Genomic DNA, 20,351 nt, shown 5'->3' with positions numbered 1-20,351 from the left:
AGACAAAGATAACTTGAGTAAATACAAAATGCAGTTTTTCAATGTTGATTTCATTTATTAAGAGAAAAAAGCTGTCCAAAGCTACCTGGCCCTGTGTTAACTGTGATTAACCACATTTTTTAGAAAGGTTAACTTGTCACTCCCAGGCCTGATTACTGCCAGACCTGCTGAATCAAGAAATCACTTAAATAAAACCTGTCTGACAAAGTGAAACAGGCTAAAAGACCTAAAAGAGCAACACGTCATCACGCCACGATCTAAAGAAACAGCTGAGGAACAAAGTCACTGACATCTATCAGCCTAGAAAGGGTTACAAAGCCATTTCTAAAACTTGCCTTGGTAAAGGTCAGAGTTCGTGATTCAACAGTAAGAAAGAGATTGGGCAAAAATGGCATCCATGGGAGAGCTCCAAGGAGAAAACCAGTTGAACCCCAAGTTGCTCTCCAATGAGTTCATTGGAGAGTGAATGTTAGATAGCACTTAAGTGTAGGAGAAAGAGTTTGTGTGAATGGGTGAATGAGGCTTGCTGTATAAAGCACTTTGAGGGCTCGGGTAGAGTAGAAACATGCTACATAAGAACCAGTCCATTTACCAACAGTCAAACACGGTGGTGGTAGTGTGATGATCAGGATCTGAACGACTCAACCAGAAAATCCTGAAGAAGAATGTCCGGCCATCAGTTTTTGCCCAGAAGCTCAAAGAGCACTTGAGTTTTGCAGAAGGATAATGATCCAAAATACACCAGCAAGTCCATTTCTGAATTGCTCAAAAAAGCCTAAATGAATGTTTTTGAGCGGCCAAGTCAAAGTCTGGAGTTAAATCAGATTGCGATGCTTTGGCATGATCTTAAACAGGCCGCTCATGCCGGTAAACCCTCCAGTGCGGCTGAATTAAAACAGTTCCGCAAAGAAGAGTGGGCCAAATTTCATCCACAGCAATGTGAAAGACTCACTGTCAGTTATCAGAAATACTTGATTGTAGTTGTTGTTGCCAAGGGAGCATGATGAGTTATTAGGTTTAGGGGGCAGTCACGTTCTCACACAGGGTAGGTTGGATAGCTTTTTTTCCCCTTAATAAATGAAATCATCATTATAAAAACTGCTTTTGTATTTACTCAGGTTATCTTTGTCTAATATTAAAATTCATTTGACGACCTGATGACCTGAAGTGTGACAAATATGCAAAAAACTAAGAAATCAAGAAGGGGGCAAATACTTTTTCACAGCATTGCACTGTGTGAAATTGTTACAGTCTCAATAGCGAGTTTCATTCTCAAATCTGACACTTACAGACGTATTAATAGTGAACACAGAGATGCATTACTGGCCCTCACGACTGCCTCATTTACACATTTTTATATCATTTTGGTTAGAGTTTATCTACAAGCACAGATCTCAACCGGCGAGAACATCTGAACAGGACAAACACACATTTGTGTTCTTGAAAACTGGAGAACACAATAAAGAAACTCTTTAGGAAACTTCAGGTAAAGATGAGCCTAAAAATCAGTAAACTTGCAACTTGACTGTGTGCATGTGTTTTATGGTTATCAGTCCTGGGGGAGCTGTCCTGTGGGGTAAAGAAAGGGTGAAAACAGACTTGCTTACATGAGATTTAACACTCAGCACAATTTAGAACATTAACCATCACACAGATCCAGAGGTCAGGGCCGGGGTTAACTCATCTCTAACAGCTTTGCAAAACACTGATTCATTTGTTTTTAGACAATTACATTTTTGCGTCTCCACACCAACACAGTTACTTTTCAATCAAACAATCCAGACGTGACTGAACTTTCAGCTTTACTTCAAGGTTTTATTTTGTTTTTTTTGCAAAAGATTGTGCATTAACTGTTCAGGAATTACAGCCATTTTTAGACATAATTCCCCATTTCTAGAGGCTCAAAATTAATTGGACAAATTCAAATAATTATAAAATATAAGGACTGTTTTTAATACTCGGATAAAATTCTTTTGCAGTCATTGACTCCCTGAAGTCTAGAACACACAGACACCACCAAAAGCTGTGTTTCCTCTCTTGAGATGCTCTGCCCTGTACTACTTCAGAATTCATCCCGCTACTTCTATCAGCATCAACAAACACTAGTGGCCAGGTTCATGTGGTATGCGTCAGACCACAAAGGTGTTTCTCTCCTTCTCCATACTTTTCTGTTCCCATCATTCCGGTACAAGTTGTCTGACAGAGTCTAATCTGGCCTTCTTGCTCTTGAGTGTAACCAGTGGTTTTCACCCTGTTGCAAATGCTCTAATTTTCCATTCGTGAAGGTGCATTGACTGATTGTAGACCTCGACAATGATGTGCTTACCTCCCCGAGGATGTTCTTGACCTGGTTAGATGTTGAAAATGGAAAATAATTCTGCGATCATGCACTTCAGTTGTCTTCTGTGGTCTTTCAGGCCTTTTTGGTGTTGCTGAGCTGGTCAGTTCATTCCTTATTTTTAAGCATGCTCCAGATTACTGATTTGGCTCCTCCTAAATTTTTTGCTGTCTCTCTGATTTATTTTGGTTTTTCAGCCTGATGATGGCCTCCTTCACTTGCACTCACATCTCTTTGGATCTCATGCATCTGCGAGTTCAACACTTGGAATCAGCTCCAGATCTTTGATCTGCTCCATTTGTCACAAAATAACAAGTCAGTTGTTCAATTACGTTCGAGCCTCTGGAAATTGTGACAGTGTATAAAAATGACTGCAACTTCTGAAACAGTTTATGCTAAAAAAAAATTTAAACCCTTCGAATTAAAGCTGCACTTCAATCACATATCGATTGTTTGATTTATACAGCGGCAAAACTACAGCAGTTTTGTCTTTGTCCAGCTAATTATGGACCTAACTGTATCATTGTCACTGGATTATTACACTTTTACATACTTTGAACTGAGAAAGACTGATGTGAACTAACTCCGACCCAGCATGAGACCCAGTTTAAAAGGCTGCATGTTTCAAACCCATCAAAACACTGGAGTCTAACCTGGAGGACCTAGGGTTCCCAGAATTCCCAGGTAAACCGCAGCCGGGATAAAGGAATGGGGCAAAAAAGAAAAGCAGGAGGTTTAGATGGAAACAGGCATCAGTACAGAAACACAGTCAGACCTAACAATGAAAGAAGTAGTTTGCTGTCAGTGAATAAATCATGGGGCCTATTTGGCTTTTTTTTTTAAATCAATTTATAATGAGCTGGTATGTGAGCAAAATTGCCAGCTGTCTACTTTTAAATGTATTACTGTTAATCATTTACAAATTAAACTCATATGCATTCACGTGAGTCCATTAGAGGAAATCCTGGCATTGTTTTTATAGTCAATAAATGACATGAAAGACCAAAACCAACAAAAAACCAAGCTATCTTAATCTGCACCATTTCCTGCTGTTTAGGTAACTCTTTCATAAGACAGCAGCAGGATTATCATGCGGTCTGTATTTTAGTCAGTGAGGGCTTCAAACTTGTGAGAGAAAAAAGTGATTTGAAGTAGGCTGCCTCCTGTATGGGGGTTTAAAACAATACAAGTGGATTTGTAATTAAGAAATCCACATCTGTCCAGCTCAGCATGTGTTGTTCTGATGTTGTTTAAACTATGATATGTTTAAGACTTAAAGCTGAAATACAAGCAAATGCAATGCATGTCAATAACATCCCAGACCCGGAATTAACATCCCAGTGTAAAAATGATTACGGTGAGTTAGTTATATGTTGTGTTTTGGTGCTTAAACTCTGTGGTGCTGGCACATTCTGAATTTACCGCAGCACCTAAATGTGATCCAGATGACATGCTGATTTGTGTTATGATTTCCATGATCAAACTTCCAAGAAAAAAAATCTTTAAAAGTTGCTTACTTGTGCATTATGCTACCATCAGTGTGCATGGAAAGTGAAAGGAGACAGTCATTAGGAGGAAATAAAGAGGAGATGCAGTGATTTCTCAGTAGTTTGTTCCCAGTGGATCAGAGTGAGGTTAAACTCGGTCAGTGTTTTTGTAAGAGACGTGCAGAAGAAGTCTGGATGCTGTTGGTCTGACCTGAAGGGCCTGTGGCGCCCGGGTGCATGAGTTGCCACGCGAAGAGGCCCCGCCACGCCATAGTGGGTGGGACCGAGTCACACGAAACAGGAGTAAGATGTAATAGCACTGTGTCATCCTGACACCCCAAAAACCTTATCATGTAGCCTGACGCAGGGCTGGATGGCAGTCAGTTCTGACAACTTTTTTTAAAAATAGCTTTTAAATAATGTGTGGTTTACTGTAAATATACACTCACTGGCCACTCATTGGTTACACCTTGCTAGTACTGGGTTGGGCCCCCTTTTACCTTCAGAACGGCTTTAATTTTCATGCCATAGATTCAACAAAGTGCTGGAAATGTTCCTCAGAGATTTTGGTCCATATTGACATGATAGCATCACACAGTTGCTGCAGATTTGCCAGCTGCACATCCACGATGGGAATCTCCCGTTCCACCACATCCCGAAGGTGCACATCTGGATTGAGATCTGGTGACTGTAGAGGCCATTTGGGCACAGTGAACTCATTGTCATATTCAAGAAACCAGTTTGAGATGACCTGAGCTTCGTAGCACAGTGTGTTATGCTGCTGGAAGCAACCATCAGAAGATGGGTACACCGTGGTCATAAAGGGATGGTATGGTCAGCAACAATACTCGGGTAGGCTGTGGTGTTTAAATGATGCTCAGTTGGTATGAAGGGGCCCAAAATGAACCAAATATCCCCCACATATTTTAATGTTTTTCCAGTCTTCTGTTGCCCAATTTTGGTGAGCCCATGTGAATTGTAGCCTCAGGTTCCCGTTCTAACAGGTAGCAGTCAGTGTAGTCATCTGTGGCTCTAGCCTATCTGCTTAATGGCTTGCTCTACAATCAGAGATTCTCTTCTGCATCCTTAGTTGTAACAAGTGGTTATTTGGATTACTGTTTGCTTTGTATTAGCCCAAAGCAGTCTGGACATTCTCCTCTGACCTCTGACATCAACAAGGCATTTTCTCCCAGAGAACTTCCGCTCCCTGGATATTTTCTCCTTTCAGACCATTCTCTGAAACCCTAGAGATGGTTGTGTGGGAAAATCCCAGCAGTTCAATACAAATATGGAATCAGCCATGTGGCTGATTCTATATTTGTATTGATAAGCAGTTGAAATGGTGTACCTAATAAAGTGGCTGATGAGTGTAAATAAAACCCGTATATCTGTATGACATCTTACTGATTTTAGCATTCAAATCTTTAAATAACTACTTTCATATTTTGTTTCCATAAAGAAAGGCTGCAACGAATGTTTAGGTTTCATTTTTTGACTTGTTATTACGGTTAATCCAGTGAATCAGAGAATAATTTTAAAAGCAAGAAGTGCCCTTTAAAAAAAACACTAAAAACAAGGATGTTCGTCAGGAGTGTCTGCTCTTTCCAGCACTGCGTGAGGCTTGTTTTCACTGCGCATACACATTTGCGTTTGTGTTGGGACGAACAGTGTCCATGCAGATGACTGATTGTTGGGACAAGACACAAGTATGACAGCAAAACCAGACACAAACCAACAACTCTTATCTAGACTTGAATATTTTTTGCTGTTTATGCTAACAGAGCAATTAGTTTACTACAGTATAAATGTTTTTATCCTCATCAAAAGTCTTTAATCCCAGTTTCAGACTAAATTAGAGTTCTGGGTTTGTCTCTGCTTCACTTGTTTTTTTTTTTGTCTTTTTCAAAATGATCCACAAACACTGCATACACACCAGTAGAGGACGAACACACACACACACACACACACACACACACACACACACACACACACACACACACACACACACACACACACACAAATATGTATACAGCACTTCAATGCTGTAGAGACATGAATAGATTACAGCTTCCCCCACGATGGAGAAGAGGGCATGGGATGAGGAGACACAAGGATGTACGGATTGATGAATAAAAGATTTACGGATGATGACAAGGACACGACAATGTAACACAAACACGTGCTTTTTTGGGATGGAGTCATAACCCCAGAGGCAAACAGTGATTGGTGTGTGATGAGGATGAGAAGGAGGAGGAGAACACCTGAACATTTGCTTATGAGAAGACGGTGGTGGTGTTGACAATAATCAGACAGGTGTGTTGGTGCTCAGTGACACACGGCTCTCAAACTTGTGGTTCGATTGGTGCAACAACCTCCCATGCAAATTAAACTGACAAGGAGAAGGAAGCATTCAACTTCCTGCCATTTGCTGCCTGGTTTTCACAAAATAGTAATTGGCCACCTCTGTGGCCAATGCTAGTGGCTCTGGACCATGAACTACAAGCTGGTATTTATCTTTTCTTTTTTTTTTTTTTTTTTACTAACAAAAAAAACATTACACTCTACTTGGATGGACATAATTACACATAAAAAAAAAACTGCTTAACATCTTAACATTTGGCAGATCACCATTGATCCATCAGTGGTTTGATTTTAGCAACATGCTATTTAAGCTCATATACAGAATGATATAAGCAACAACAATAAGCCGGGAAAGAAAAATATTCATTTCACAATATAGTTATTATTATAATTATAGCTAGTGTAAAACTTGACCATCATCTGAAAACCACGCAGCAAATTCAAGCACTACAGGTGGTGGCGAATACTGTCAAAGTGCTTTACCTGATCTTCCGGGTGGTCCAGGTTGTCCTACGTCACCTTTAGGGCCTAGCACAGCCAGCCCAACAGGCCCAGGAGGCCCTGGTTGACCTTGCAGACCAGGGGGACCAATGATGCCAGGGTCTCCTTTAGAACCAGGGAAACCAGGGTTGCCGGGTGGACCAGGAGGACCTGGGTCTCCCTTACCACCTTAACAGGTGGAGAGAGACAAAGTAGAGACTGCTGAGAAAATAATCCTCCTCCTCCTCCAAAAAAAAACCCCACTGGTGAATATATATACTGCACAAAAAATTCAAGGAAAACTTTGAAAACACATCAGATCTCCATGAGGAAAAAAACATGCTGATATTAATACTGATATAGACTAATGTGTTTGGAATGAAATTATGCCACATCGTCTGATGGAAATGAAAATTATTGGCCTACAGACCGCTGAATTCAAAGACACCCTGAAAATGCAGCAGGCTAGTTCATTTTACTGAAATTTAATTTAAGCAACTCAAAATGGTACTCAGGAGTTTGTGCAGTGCTTGTATGCATGCCTGACAACATTGGGGAGTGCTCCTAATGATACGATGGATGGTGTCTTGTGTCATCTCCTAGATCTGATCCAGGGTCTGGACAGTCTGAGGTGCAACCTGGTGGTGTTGGATGGACCGAAACTTAATGTCCCAGAGGTGTTCTATTGGATTTAGGTCAGGCGAGCATTGGGGGGCCAGTCAGTCAGTTCCTTCATCTTCCAGGTAGTGCCTGCATATTCTAGCCACAAGAGGAACCCAGGACCCACTGCTCCAGGGTCTGTCAGTGGGTCCAAGGATTTCATCCCAATACCTAATGACAGCCAGGATGCCATTGCCTAGCCTGTAGAGGTCTGTGTGTCCCTTGGTGGTGGGTCACTGACCCATCACCAAGCCAGCCAAGCTGAACGATGTTAGAGGCAGCATAATGTTCTCCACTTCTTCTCCAGACCCTTTCACGTCTGTCACATGTGCTCAGGGTGAACCTGCTCTCATCTGTGAAAAGCACAGGGCACCAGTGGTGGACCTGCCGATTCTGGCATTCTATTGCAAATGCCAGTCAAGCTCCATGGTGTTGGATAGTGAGCACAGGGCCCACTAGAGGACGTTGGGCCCTCAGTCCACCCTCATGACGTCTGTTTCTGATTGTTTGGTCAGAGACATTCACACCAGTGACCTGCTGGAGGTCATTTTGTAATTAAAGTCTTCCTTTAATTTTTTTGATCAGCGTATATGGAGTACAGCTGGTGGTAACTCACCTGGTAGTCCTGGACTTCCAGCAGGACCTGGACCACCATAACCTGGAAGCCCTGGAGAGAAAATTAATCAAAAATATTTATATTTGAGTAACATAAAGCAATGCAATTTTGAATAATTGGAGAGCCCGTGACTCACCTGGCTCTCCTTTGATTCCAGCTGGTCCTGGAATCCCATCCCGACCTGCCTGACCTTTGTCTCCTGATGGTCCAGGTGCTCCTTGCAGACCAGGCTGTCCTGGTCTGCCAGGAGCTCCCGGGAAACCTGGGCCACCAGGTCCACCATCAAGACCCTTAGGACCAGGTATACCAGGAGGACCTGACATGAAATTAGAAAGAGAAGATCCTTGAACCAGTTGTTAGGGATTATTTTTTACTCAGTGAATAAAGGACAAATGTTTAAAGGTAAACTCCAGTAAATTAATTAATAAACAGTGAATCAAATGAATGATAAACAATTAAATAATACATTAGACAGAGAGCAACGGATCAGAAAGTTCTAGACTAACTTCTCTCTTTCAGTGCATCTTATCTTGAGGACCGGCCACAGAACGTACAATAAGAACATCACCAACGTCACCATGTTCTGTAATTAATCTGGACAAGATTTCACTGTATTGATTAAATTAGAACATCAGGAAGAAGATGTGCTCCTGACTGAGAGGAATCTAGGTCATGAAAAACCAGCTAGAACGAGACTGAATGACGAAGGTCAACTCATAGCGCCCAGAGATTGTTTATGCTTAGATAACAAGCAGTATAAAAATGTTTTGGTTAGACAGGAACACGGGCTCAGAGAGACAGAGAGTGCACACTCTTACTCTGTGTCCCCACATGCATGTGTGTACATTTTCTGATTCTTTAATACATTAAATGAATTACTTTTTTAATTAAAGTGTTTCAGGTGACTTCCTTCACAAAAAACCTGTTTACCTGTCACAGTCAAGCTTTGTTTTAACACAAAAAAGTCCCAATAAAATATAAACATCATATCGTGAATATTTTTAGCTTATGCTATGCTAGTTTCAGTCCAATCTAATCTGAAACAACAGACCAAACACCGCTTTGGGCAGTCCTTTAGATCTGCAGTAATTACCTGAGCCAATGCCAATTTTGGGCTGCCTGCAAGATTATAGCCTTGCGTTCGTAGGTGAAGCCCCCCCCTTACCTATTTTAACACCATGTCTTAAATTCAAAGTGGACTTTTTCCTTCTTTTTAACACCTTATATTACCTGTGATATAAAAAGACCTATGACTGCCTAAAATATCTTATCACAGGCTTGAGTTTTCTAAATGTTTGAAAGGCAACCTTGATGACATGCAGGAGTCTAATTCCCTCTCCCTCTAATTCCTTCTGTATTTACAGTTCAAAATCAGTGACTAACTTCAGTTACTGTGAGGTTTTTATTGTTCTTTTCAAAATCTGCTGTGGCCAGATTTACCTTGAAATCCTGGGAGTCCAGGGTCACCTTTATCGCCCGGTCTTCCTGGTACACCTGCGGAACCTGGTAATCCCGGGTTTCCTTTCTGTCCTGGACTTCCTGTGTACCCTGGCTGGCCTGGCTCACCCTACAAGAGACGTAACAAAAACTTACATGTGCACCAAAATATATGCACTTTTGCAAAAAAAAAATTTTTTTTTTTCGCAATTTTTACCAGGAAAACTGAATGGTTGCATTATGCACCTTGGGTCCAGGTAGTCCAGCTGGTCCAATGCCAGCAGAACCTGGGTCACCTTTGACTCCAGGGAAACCAGGTGATCCTGGCACTCCTGGGGATCCTGGTGTACCTGGCAGTCCTGATGTACCTTTCAGCCCTGATGGACCTGTGGTTTCATTGAAAGGAGAAGTGAGGTTAATGAATGTTTGAAAAGAGTCATTAAGATGCACAATCAGGTGTTCTAATGTTATTAAGACTAACCAACAGAGCAGTGCATCACTGGTTTGTGGGCAAGCAATGTAAAGCTTTGAGTTCACCACTTTGGCTATCACTATCTTGGTTTTTAAAGCCAAAGTATGTGGGAGGGGGGCTAAAAATCCAACGACACTATGTAGACACCATGTAGACACCATGTAGAAACCTATCAATCACAGAGTAGCTTTGCCCGAAAGCATATCCTGCTTCATTGTGTGTTTTCCTCTAAACTGAACTGTAATTTACAAATCAACTATGAATGAACATCATGGTATATTAAAAAAGAGTTAAAACTATAAATTAATTAGGAAAACATTTACTGAGGTAATAAATCAAGTGAGAAACAGGAGCATTTTATCAAGACTTCTATCAAATTAAACTTAGCAGCCAAAGGAGTCACAAGTCACTATGCTCTATTTTCAGTGACGGCAACATTTAATAAATATTGTGTATAACTGAAGAATATTAATTTTTATAGGCATGTTGCAGCACACAACCCTGGCCTTAAATCATGAGTGTGTCAGTCAGTAAAGATCAATGTTCAAGTGATAAAAAGCACCTGGAAATCCCATGTCTCCCATTTGGCCTTTAAGTCCAGGAGGTCCGGGAACACCTGGACCTCCTGGGCTACCAGGCTCTCCTTTAGGACCTGAAAAAGAAAAAAAAAAAAAATGGCATGTTAAAAATCTGTTTATGTACTTTTATTTAGTACATATGCATTAGGGGCAAATCCATACCCGGAGGTCCAGGGAGTCCAGAGCGGCCGTCTGTTCCTGGAATCCCGGGGTCACCAGGGAGACCAAGAGCACCTTTGGGACCCGGAAAACCTGATCCACCTGTAGAAAACCAACACAGACATGTAAGATTTAATTGAATCCTTTAACTCATTGAGGGCAGTGAAAATGTTTTCATCGCTACCTGGTTGTCCAGGGTCTCCTTTTTCTCCCTTTATGGCCTGTGATGGAAAACTAGCTCCTGGCAATCCCGGGAGGCCAACGTCTCCCCTCTCTCCTTTAATGCCAAAAGGACCTGGTGTACCGTCTCTACCTGGGAATCCAGGTTCACCTGTGGATGACAACATGAAAATCAGGGTGGTCCTTTTTTTGCTGTCGGTATCAAAAAAGTGGGCTTTTGTGAGCAGCTGCTGAACTTCTATCTAATTATATCAACAACAGAGGTTACAAATTATTCCTCAGTTGTTGAGATACACGATGTTCTTTATATTCTTCCTCATAGCTTAAAACCTCAAATCTAGTTTTTAAAGCTAAAGTTATTAAAGCTTGTATTAGTAGTTTTTCTTTTTCTTGCTGTATAAAAAAATATCATTTGGGATATATTTTAATGATATGGTTCAAAATTGGATTCATCACTCCATAAGACATTTTGCCAGTGACCTACAGTCCAGTTCTTGTGTAATTTGGCATGCCTAAGCCTATACTATAAAATACTATAGTCCATTCAACTGTGTCATATTTAGGCATTTTTCACAGATTTGACTAAAGAACTGGGAACAAATTATGTATTTTTGTTAAAGGCTGCTAGTAAAGTGCCAAAAGATACAACTTAAAATTGGTTATTGGCTTAATTGTTTGTTACGTGTACACACAACACTAGTTTATTGAGCTTGACTCATAGGGCAGTGTTAAGTGGATTTTAAAAAATAATTCCTCTAGCCAGGTACAAGGACTAGACTGTAAATTAGAAAAAAGCAGCCAATGTCCAAAGAAAAGCTTTAAAAGTCTGGCGTCATGGAAGCAAAGTACAAAGAAATGAGAGATGGCTCAAGACTTTTGCATACTGTACATATTTATATCCAAAAGTTGGCAGTTGTCTTTTGAGTTAAGTATGGTGTGTGATAATACCTTTAAGTCCAGAAGCACCAGGTCCTCCTGGGATCCCTGGTCCTCCTGCCGGTCCTGGTGGTCCTATAGGACCCATGTCACCTTTCTCACCTGCAGCCAGTTGAGCATTGTAGAGCAGAGAAGGAAAGTTAGAATAAAAAAATACATATATAAAAAAAAAAAAAAATATATATATATATATATATATATATATATATATATATATATATATATATATATATATATATATATATATTCAGTCATTGCTAATTGTTACTGTGTGTGTTAATGTGCGGCAAAGATGTGGCCCATATATGCAACTTTTATTGGCCACATTTTGCATTTACTGCTGACTTTGTGAGCTAAAAAAAAACAGTCAGTAAATTTTCTAGCCTGCAAGCTGGCTGGATACTCAGTCATGCAGACTTTCAGCCAGTTATGAAGGTGGTTAATTAGCTAGTTAGCTAGTGAAACTACTTTAAGTCTTCAGGTAGTCTGTAAACAAACTGTACTTGAATTGATACCAGTTTGTAATTTGGTAGTCTCTTCTGTGTCAACATTAATTTTAAATTTCTCATTGGGTGTTATTCATGAAACACTAAAAACAGTCAGGTGTTACTTCTTTAAAAAAAAAAAATTATTGAACTTTTCAACAACTGAAGCAATGTGTAAGAGTGCCTATCTCAGTTTTACATTTTAAACACTGTGAAGATAAGATGGGTTTGAATTTTTGCCTTTGGTGAGGCGAGATGTGAGATCTGTGAAGAATCATAAGCTGAGTCGCTTTGACTCAGTTTCAAACACTTTAAGTTTTTGCATTCCTCCAGGCATCAATCCACTCATCATCCCTTATATTACAGTCAAGTTCTCTTTCCCACAGATCTTTCAATTAAAATGTTTTATCTGCATTGGGATATTTAAGGGCATTGTAGAATATGCTAATAGAAATCGCTGGCTTGGTCAAAAAAAGTTGTCTTTCTGTTTCTGAGATATCCTGACAGACCAGCAGTGTAGTGTTTCTCCTGATAAAGTCTCTAACCTGTAGGTACTGGAAAAAATCCTTTTTTGAGACATTATATTTTTCAATTAAAATTGATTGCAGGTGTTACTTGTATGCCCAGTACTGTATCTATGGAAAATGAGCAGAACAAGAATAACAGCAAACTCTCCTGTTATTCTGACATTTGGGAGCATTTCAGGTTTATTTCCAGATAATAATAATTATTAAATAATTAATTATTTGAATGTAAGGGCTGCTCATGGTTGCCATGTTGGCACAATTTCATGATGTAGATTTCAGAAATTCCTAATATGCCCAAATGCTTTTAACTGCGGTCTGAATGGCAGACGCGTGGGATGATACACGGTTGATGTTTGCCAAATGTCAGTAGTTTTTTTTTGTCCTATGCCTTCCAAAATCCTGACAGAAAACTATTTTTAATTGTTTTAAAGCTCTCAACATGAGTAAAGATATGTCTTCAAAGCCATAAGGTAGTGATATTAGAGTGACAGCTTACCTGGAAATCCAGGCGCACCATCCTGTCCAGGCCCTCCAGGTGGTCCTGGTGGTCCAATCGGTCCTGGGGTACCTTGGAAACCTGGAGCTCCTGGGTTTCCCGGCAGACCTGGGATGTCTAGACCTGGAGGGCCAGGGTCTCCTTTTCCGCCATCTTCTCCAGGGAGCCCTGTGAAGATACGAAGACTTTATTATCTTGCTACAGGAACAACATTTGAAGACAAACAAACACTTTCATCCAATGCTGTCTGGGTTTTAATCTCCTGGTGATGAGCCCACTTTAAAATGTATATTTTTAGTTTCAAGACACACAACACAAACTATATGTGGAAAGTAGAGCTTGAAATAGGCAAAGCAATACTAAAATGCAAACCCAAAATATAAGTATGCAAAAAAAAAAAATCTGTGCTAAATTTCAATCACATTGTCACATGACACCTTTTAGCGCCAGTCGTTGGTTACGATAGCTTTCTCGCCTTGCCATCAGAGCGGAGCAGAAGAGATGAGGAGAACAAAGTATAATGCATTAAAATATCTATGCTGATTTTCGAACACTCTGATATGCACCAAAGCTGTTCAAGAGAAACAAGCGCGGCAGGAACTTTGACAACAATTAATGCATGCTCAGAGTGCTCGTTGTTGGATATGGGTACATTTGTGAGGTTTTTTTTTGTGTGTTTTTCAACAAGGAATGTGGTGGGAAAACATGCTTGTGACTAGAAATACTGTGTGGTTAGTTTAGAACTGGTGTGCTAATAAAGATGTAGCCGTCAAAGTTTGACACGTGCTGCTCTGTGATACTAAAGCCTAGAAAGATAAGTCACATTCCTGATGGTCTCTCAAAAACAAGAGGGGTAAAGACAAGATGAAAATGGAACAGTTCTCCCAGATTGAGATAAGGCTGCAGTGTAGTGGTGTGGAAACTGTCATTGAAAGACCTTGATCACCAACGCACCCAAAATGGTGACTTGTGCTTGTGCGAGTTTGGTGCACAGGTGCTTTGGGATACTCACGTGGAAAGAGTGGAGTATTGCATTGCATTCTTGACCACCATATCAACATCACAACCAAACACTGCTACAAACACTGCTAAAAAAGTGGTTGGTCATGCTGAACAGGCTAACAGATATTTCACAGTTGTAAACTCATAGTACAAATAAGGTGCAAAAGAAAAGCAGTGTCAATTCCAATCCAAGCACACACAAAAACAAAAGTTGAGTATATATAATCTGTAGGTAGCATGGCGGTGCAGTTAGCACTGTTGCCTCACTGCAAGAAGAGTCCTGAGTTTGAATCCACTGGCCAGCTGGGGCCTTTCTTAGTGGAATTTAGATGCAGTTGCTCCAGCTTCTTGCCACTGCCCAAAGAGACTGGTGATTCTAAACTGGCCATAGGTGCAAAACTGGCCATAAGAAGAAGGAAGACTATAACTTTCCCACGCTGTATACACAAGGGATGAAGTGCTGTTGGATGGTGGGAGGAATACAGGGATATCCTCAGACCACTAACAGACCTTCCAAGGGGCAAGCAGAGTCTGGGAACAAGAGGAACAGTTTGCTAAGGTTACATAGGTAGTTAAAAACTAATCATGCAAATCTCATCCCCTCCCCTGGGGGTTCAGATGTTGAGGGGCTGTCTTGGTTGACATGCTTCATCAACACTGGGAACAGTGCCTCTGGATTGGCAAAGTAAGACGAAGTGGCTCAACTCCAGGGCATCACACTCTTTGATAGAGGAGAGCTTCAGACCTTATCGGGGACACTTCACTTCACTTCAGTGGGCGTTTGCTCAACCAGTTTATGTACTTTCAGGACTTGGAGTATATGACCACACCCCTTGGCATGTCCTATGGGGTGCACAGAGGGAAAATGGGATATTGGGGCCCAATGTTACGATGTTACTGTATTCCCACAGTGAGGATTTGGCTCACATTGCCAGTCAGACCATGACCTCAGAAATCTAAGAGGCTGGGATGAGAATTAATGCTTCCAAGTCCGAGGCCACGTAGAGCGTCAGCTGTGGAGTAGAAAAAAAAAAAAAAAAAAAAGATTTCCCACTTCTGGATGGCAATGAATTGCTGCTCCACGTGGAGGAGTTGAAGAAGTCTGGTCTTGTTCATGAGTGCAGGAAACACTGAGCTGAAGATGGATTGGTGCAACATTAGCAGTAATGAGGATGCTTTACAGAGCTGAGCCTGAAAGTGAAGCAGTCACATTATGGAAATAAGGTTGATCTACATCCCTACTCTCACCTATGACCACAAACTGTGGATAACGATTGAAACAAGAGTAGTGACTGTATACAAGAGGCAGAGATGAGCTTCAACTTAGGTGTTTCTGGGCTTGGCCTGAGAGATAATGAGGAGCTCAGCCATTTGGGCTCAGAGTAGAGCCACCATTCCTCTGCATTGAAAAGAGCCAGTTGAGGCCCTTCAGGCATCTGCCTAGGTTGCCTCCTGGACACATCCCCTGTAAGATGTGTCGGGCATGTCCTACTAGAACGAGAACCCGGGGATAGAACCACATAGAAAGAGATTATGTCAGCATCTCTGCTTAGACTGCTGCCCCCTTGAACAGTAGTATATGGATGGATATTCTGCAATCATATTCAGAGTTATCTCATTACAGTCCAACCCTTTGTGACTTACCTGGTGGTCCCATTGGGCCTGGAGGTCCCACAGGTCCTGGGGGACCCTGTGTACCAAAAGAGGGGGGTCCAGGTGGGCCACGAGGTCCAGGTATACCAGGTGCACCAGGGTCACCTGCACAGAGAGAAGATGAAGCTCTCTCTCATATGTCTTGGCATCTTAAATTTAGTTCTAAAACACATCACGCAATCTGAAGAATACCTTTGAATCCTGAAACTCCGTCACTTCCAGGCCGGCCTGGTGAACCAGGACTACCAGGGAAACCAAGATCTCCCTTTGGTCCAGGGAAACCTTTAGGTCCCGGTAGTCCTGTTAAACCTGGAGAACCAGGCAGTCCAAAACCAGGCTCACCCTATCATATATAAACAAAAAGAATGTCAGGCACATAGGGAGGGAATAACAGTACAGTGCAAGACAGTTAATTAAATATATTAGTCCATAACAAGAACTTTGAGGTGTATTTACTACAAAAATATGTTCAATAAATAAACTAATTGTCTTTCAAGTTCTAAAGGTTCAGGAGGGGCACATGTTGCCCAGAAAAACTGTTTAACATAAAAAATATTGACTTAAGTTTCATTTTCAAACTGTGAGGAGCATTTTAGCCTTGTTTTAGCCTCACTGTACTGTAATATTGGTTACCTTTTAAAATATCCCTTACGGTTAAATAATGGTGTTAAAAATTTGATTGGCATTCACAATTATCTATTATGTCTGTTAAAATATATGTGTACACACACCTTCACTCCAGGCAATCCAGGCTCACCGGGACGTCCATCTATCCCTGGTCTTCCTGGTCCTCCAGGGGCTCCTGCCTGGCCGGGGACACCTGGGAATCCTGGAAGAGGAAAAAAGAGAGTGTGAGGGTGGAAAGGTAACAACAAGACAGACAGGGGAGAGTGGGGGATGCAAGGATGTACTCAGAAGAGTGTGTTAAGACACAGGGCATGTAAAGGGAAGATAAGAAAATAGAGGTAGAAAGAGAACACGTTGACAGATAAGCAGATATCCATTGTTATCTTTTGCCTTTTTGTCCTGGAGGTCCTGGGAGTCCAATGCCTGGGAGTCCGGGTTCACCCTTTGATCCTGGTAAACCAGGGAAACCAGGCTGTCCGGGCTGACCTGCTGAACCTGGCAAAGGGAAATCACAAAATGAGCCAGATATGAGTGTTATTGCAGATACAGTGAATGTAAAAGATAATTTTACAGTAACTGGTGTACCTGGTGAACCGGATAGCCCAGGCTCGCCATCCCGACCTCTTTCTCCTTTGCTCCCTTTCTCTGTCATTGTCTGACCCGGTTCACCTTTAGCACCTTCATGATGAGAAAACACACAGCTAAATGGTTGGATGCTTTGAGTGAGCAGATAGCAGGAAAGGTGGACATGAGATGGACATCAAATAGCCCATGGGAAGAATCAATATTGATTCTACTTCACTATGCTTTCCTAATGTTGACATGCTGCGAATAAATGCCTTCTATTTCAAAGTAAAAGCACATGGAAAAAAATAATCTTGAGCTTTAATGACAATAAACCTATCAGTAAACATGAAGCAACTACACTCGAACAACCAACAGGCTATAGCTGGGGGGTATACTGAGTTTTACATTTTTCAAAAAGAATTTGAAAATATCACTTAGATCAATTATAATCTGCTTTGTTGTGTTATAGAAACTGTTTCTTTTGGTAAAGACATGCCAGTGTTTCAATCTACAAACCCAGCCCAGACTTTCCTCTGCAGCTCATACTCACAGAAGCCATAGAAGGAGCGTTTACTTTGGCTTTACTTCCTTTTCAGAAAGAGCTCTCTGACGGCAGGTAAAGCAGTGAAAAAGTCCTAAATAATTTCAGTTAAAAACAGGTTGACTAATAGTTTGAAGAAGGGAAATATTATCAATCTAAAATGATGTTTTTACCAGGTGCACCAGGAGTTCCAGGTCTTCCCGAGACACCCTGGACACCTTTCTCTCCAGAAGGTCCTTGATTCCCAAATCCAGGGGGACCCGGGGGACCCCTGTCTCCTGGATTGCCAGGGAAACCTGGGTCACCGGGGGGCCCTCGTTCTCCTTTCACTAACAATGAGCCCTGTCACAGTTGCAAATACATTAGTTAACTGTTTGGATTAATCCATATAAATTATGAACAGACTGAGTGAAAGCCACCCACAGGAGCTCCTTTAGGCCCAGGAGGTCCAGGCGCTCCATCACGACCGGGCGAACCATCCAGACCGGGCAGACCTGGTGGACCGGGAAAGCCAGTGTCACCCTTCTCTCCCTTCAGACCGTTGACGTTGATAGGGTCACCTGGTTCTCCCTTTTGTCCAGGAAAGCCAACAGGACCTGGAGGACCAGGAGGACCCTGGAAAGGAAAGAAACAAAAGTATATATAAATGTTATTTCTCTAAATCTCTAAATCAGTGCCAAATTGTATCTATTCCACAACAATAATTAACATTTTAGGATTGGAAATGTAAGAATTACTCACAATGGGACCATTAGAGCCAGGTGTTCCTGGGAATCCTCTGTCTCCTTTGAAACCTGGGGAACCAGGAGGTCCTGATGAAGAAAAAAAGAAGGACGATAAACACATCTGTCCTAAAGTGTACGACACTTTTTAATGTCTTCACTGTAACTTTTAATATTACTACAGAAGAACCACTGAGCATTTTTAATCTGCTACTGCGGAGTCAGGGAAAGGAAAAGCTTGCTAATGCCAACTGGTTGAAACAAAGTTTGGGGGTGTTACCGGTAAATCCGGACGGTCCTGGAGGTCCTGGAGGGCCAGGGATGGGATTAACACCTCCCATGCAGTTCACACAGGTGTCGCCCTTCTCACCTAAAACACAATGAGATCATTAATGTCACTGTTTTATGCAAAGTAATGCAGAAAAATGAGAGATCATCATACAGTTAAAGTACACAGTTTCTTTTTTTGGGAGGGGGGGGCGGGTGTCAGTGATATTTCAGCAGTCTCAGAGTAACAGTTTACTTCGATTTTGTCTTAGACATTTTCCCCACCTTTCTGGCCCGTCTCTCCTTGGTAACCTCTCTCTCCTTGTAAACCAGGAACCCCAGGTGGTCCAGGTACGCAGCCTTGACCTGTGGAAGTGCCTGGAGGTCCGGGGGGCCCTTGTAGACCACGCAATCCAGGAATCCCCGGACGTCCTGGAGTACCTGGCAAAGAGATCCCTGGAGGCCCCATGTCTCCTTTCTGACCTCTTTCTCCTGGGAAACCTGGAGGTCCAGGCTGGCCACCACCACCAGTACCTGGGGGTCCTGGTGCTCCTGGAGGTCCTGTAAAGCCTGGAGACAGGAGGACAAAGTTTTAGGGTCCAGCTAATGTTATCAGTTAATTTGTTTTTTTTGTTTTTGTTTTTTTTTAATCCAAAATGAAATGTCTGAAAATTATGAAAAACAAGTTTCGTTAAAAAGAAAAAATACTGGTGGCTGGCAGTGCTATCCCCCAGCCTCCTGGCAGTAGAGTCTTTAGGTGGCACTAATCCTCTGTAAGTTCTAGAGCACATAATTACCAGATCTCAATAGATCTTAATGGGGTGCATATGAGCCTTAGTGACTTTATTCACCATATCAATTCAAAAGCAAATGGATAAGTTAGAACCAGGAATAAGAAATACTACAATCATAATGAATATAAACCACTGAGAGTATTGACACTCTCTGTGATTGCATTATTATGGTAAGAAGTATAGCCCATGTGATCATGGGGGGTGGGGGTGGGGGGGTTTGACTAAAATTCACTCAACTCAATAACATTTCAGCTTTTAAAACATTTTATTTGCATTTATTGCTCATCTATCACGCCTATTTTTGTGCTTAAACTTCGTACTGTGGTATATTATAAACTAGCCTAAAACTAATCTGAGTGCAAATAATATGCATGGTTATTTTGTGCCTGTGTGTTTTGTGCTTACCTGGTATTCCTCTATCTCCTTCGGGTCCAGGTGCTCCTGGTAACCCAGGCTCACCTTTAGGTCCCACCTGACTCCCTATTGGCCTGCCAACAACCTGATGGGGCAATAATATAAATGAATGAAATTCACAAAACTCTCACTCACTAAACTTGCCTAAAACTTTCAATAAATTGGACTCAATTTTCTAAATTCCTTTTAATGTTTTTAAACAAATAAATAATAAATATTAAGGACGCTAATGGGCTAATCTAATTAAATCAAAGTAAGACACGCTGAAACATTTCTTCTTTGTGGAGACTTCACTCATATTTTTTCATGACACTTTCTTAATTTCAGCTCAGTTTTGAATTTAATAATGAAACAGTCAAAGAATCATAGCTTCATTAACATGGCTAATAGCTATCAAAAATTAAAAGGCTTTAATTGTTTTCATGGTTTCATACAAAAAGGAAGCTTAAACACAGAAATGTCTCCACCCAGTGGTCAGAAGGAGGAAATGCACGCCAATTATATGAGAAACATTCTCTGCATTTTCTTTTTTGGATACTCTTTTTGCAGTTT

At 41.4% G+C, this 20,351-nt stretch overlaps 1 protein-coding gene across 3 annotated transcripts in view; it reads right to left on the bottom strand.

The window, feature by feature from the left end:
• Positions 1–20,351, bottom strand: part of col4a5 (collagen, type IV, alpha 5 (Alport syndrome)) — a 65,376-nt gene that overhangs the window by 6,173 nt on the left and 38,852 nt on the right. The window contains exons 19-41 of one of the 3 annotated variants that reach the window (XM_030753637.1): positions 19,791–19,884; positions 18,877–19,161; positions 18,605–18,694; positions 18,344–18,414; positions 18,026–18,217; positions 17,776–17,944; positions 17,080–17,172; positions 16,885–16,989; positions 16,599–16,696; positions 16,060–16,210; positions 15,859–15,972; positions 13,213–13,380; positions 11,717–11,806; positions 10,773–10,919; positions 10,592–10,690; positions 10,414–10,503; positions 9,626–9,765; positions 9,383–9,509; positions 8,079–8,258; positions 7,943–7,993; positions 6,670–6,855; positions 4,037–4,045; positions 2,992–3,000 (exon numbers count right to left, since the gene is read on the bottom strand). In XM_030753637.1, coding sequence (XP_030609497.1) covers positions 2,992–3,000; positions 4,037–4,045; positions 6,670–6,855; positions 7,943–7,993; positions 8,079–8,258; positions 9,383–9,509; positions 9,626–9,765; positions 10,414–10,503; positions 10,592–10,690; positions 10,773–10,919; positions 11,717–11,806; positions 13,213–13,380; positions 15,859–15,972; positions 16,060–16,210; positions 16,599–16,696; positions 16,885–16,989; positions 17,080–17,172; positions 17,776–17,944; positions 18,026–18,217; positions 18,344–18,414; positions 18,605–18,694; positions 18,877–19,161; positions 19,791–19,884 — 2,758 coding nt within the window. The remainder of the gene's footprint in view (positions 1–2,991; positions 3,001–4,036; positions 4,046–6,669; positions 6,856–7,942; positions 7,994–8,078; positions 8,259–9,382; positions 9,510–9,625; positions 9,766–10,413; positions 10,504–10,591; positions 10,691–10,772; positions 10,920–11,716; positions 11,807–13,212; positions 13,381–15,858; positions 15,973–16,059; positions 16,211–16,598; positions 16,697–16,884; positions 16,990–17,079; positions 17,173–17,775; positions 17,945–18,025; positions 18,218–18,343; positions 18,415–18,604; positions 18,695–18,876; positions 19,162–19,790; positions 19,885–20,351) is intronic. The other 2 variants (XM_030753638.1, XM_030753639.1) reach the window with 2 other exon arrangements.

This window comes from Archocentrus centrarchus, chromosome 18, assembly GCF_007364275.1.
Source record: "Archocentrus centrarchus isolate MPI-CPG fArcCen1 chromosome 18, fArcCen1, whole genome shotgun sequence".
In the NCBI taxonomy this organism is placed as follows: domain Eukaryota; kingdom Metazoa; phylum Chordata; class Actinopteri; order Cichliformes; family Cichlidae; genus Archocentrus; species Archocentrus centrarchus.
This window is presented reverse-complemented; position numbering and strand designations above follow the sequence as displayed.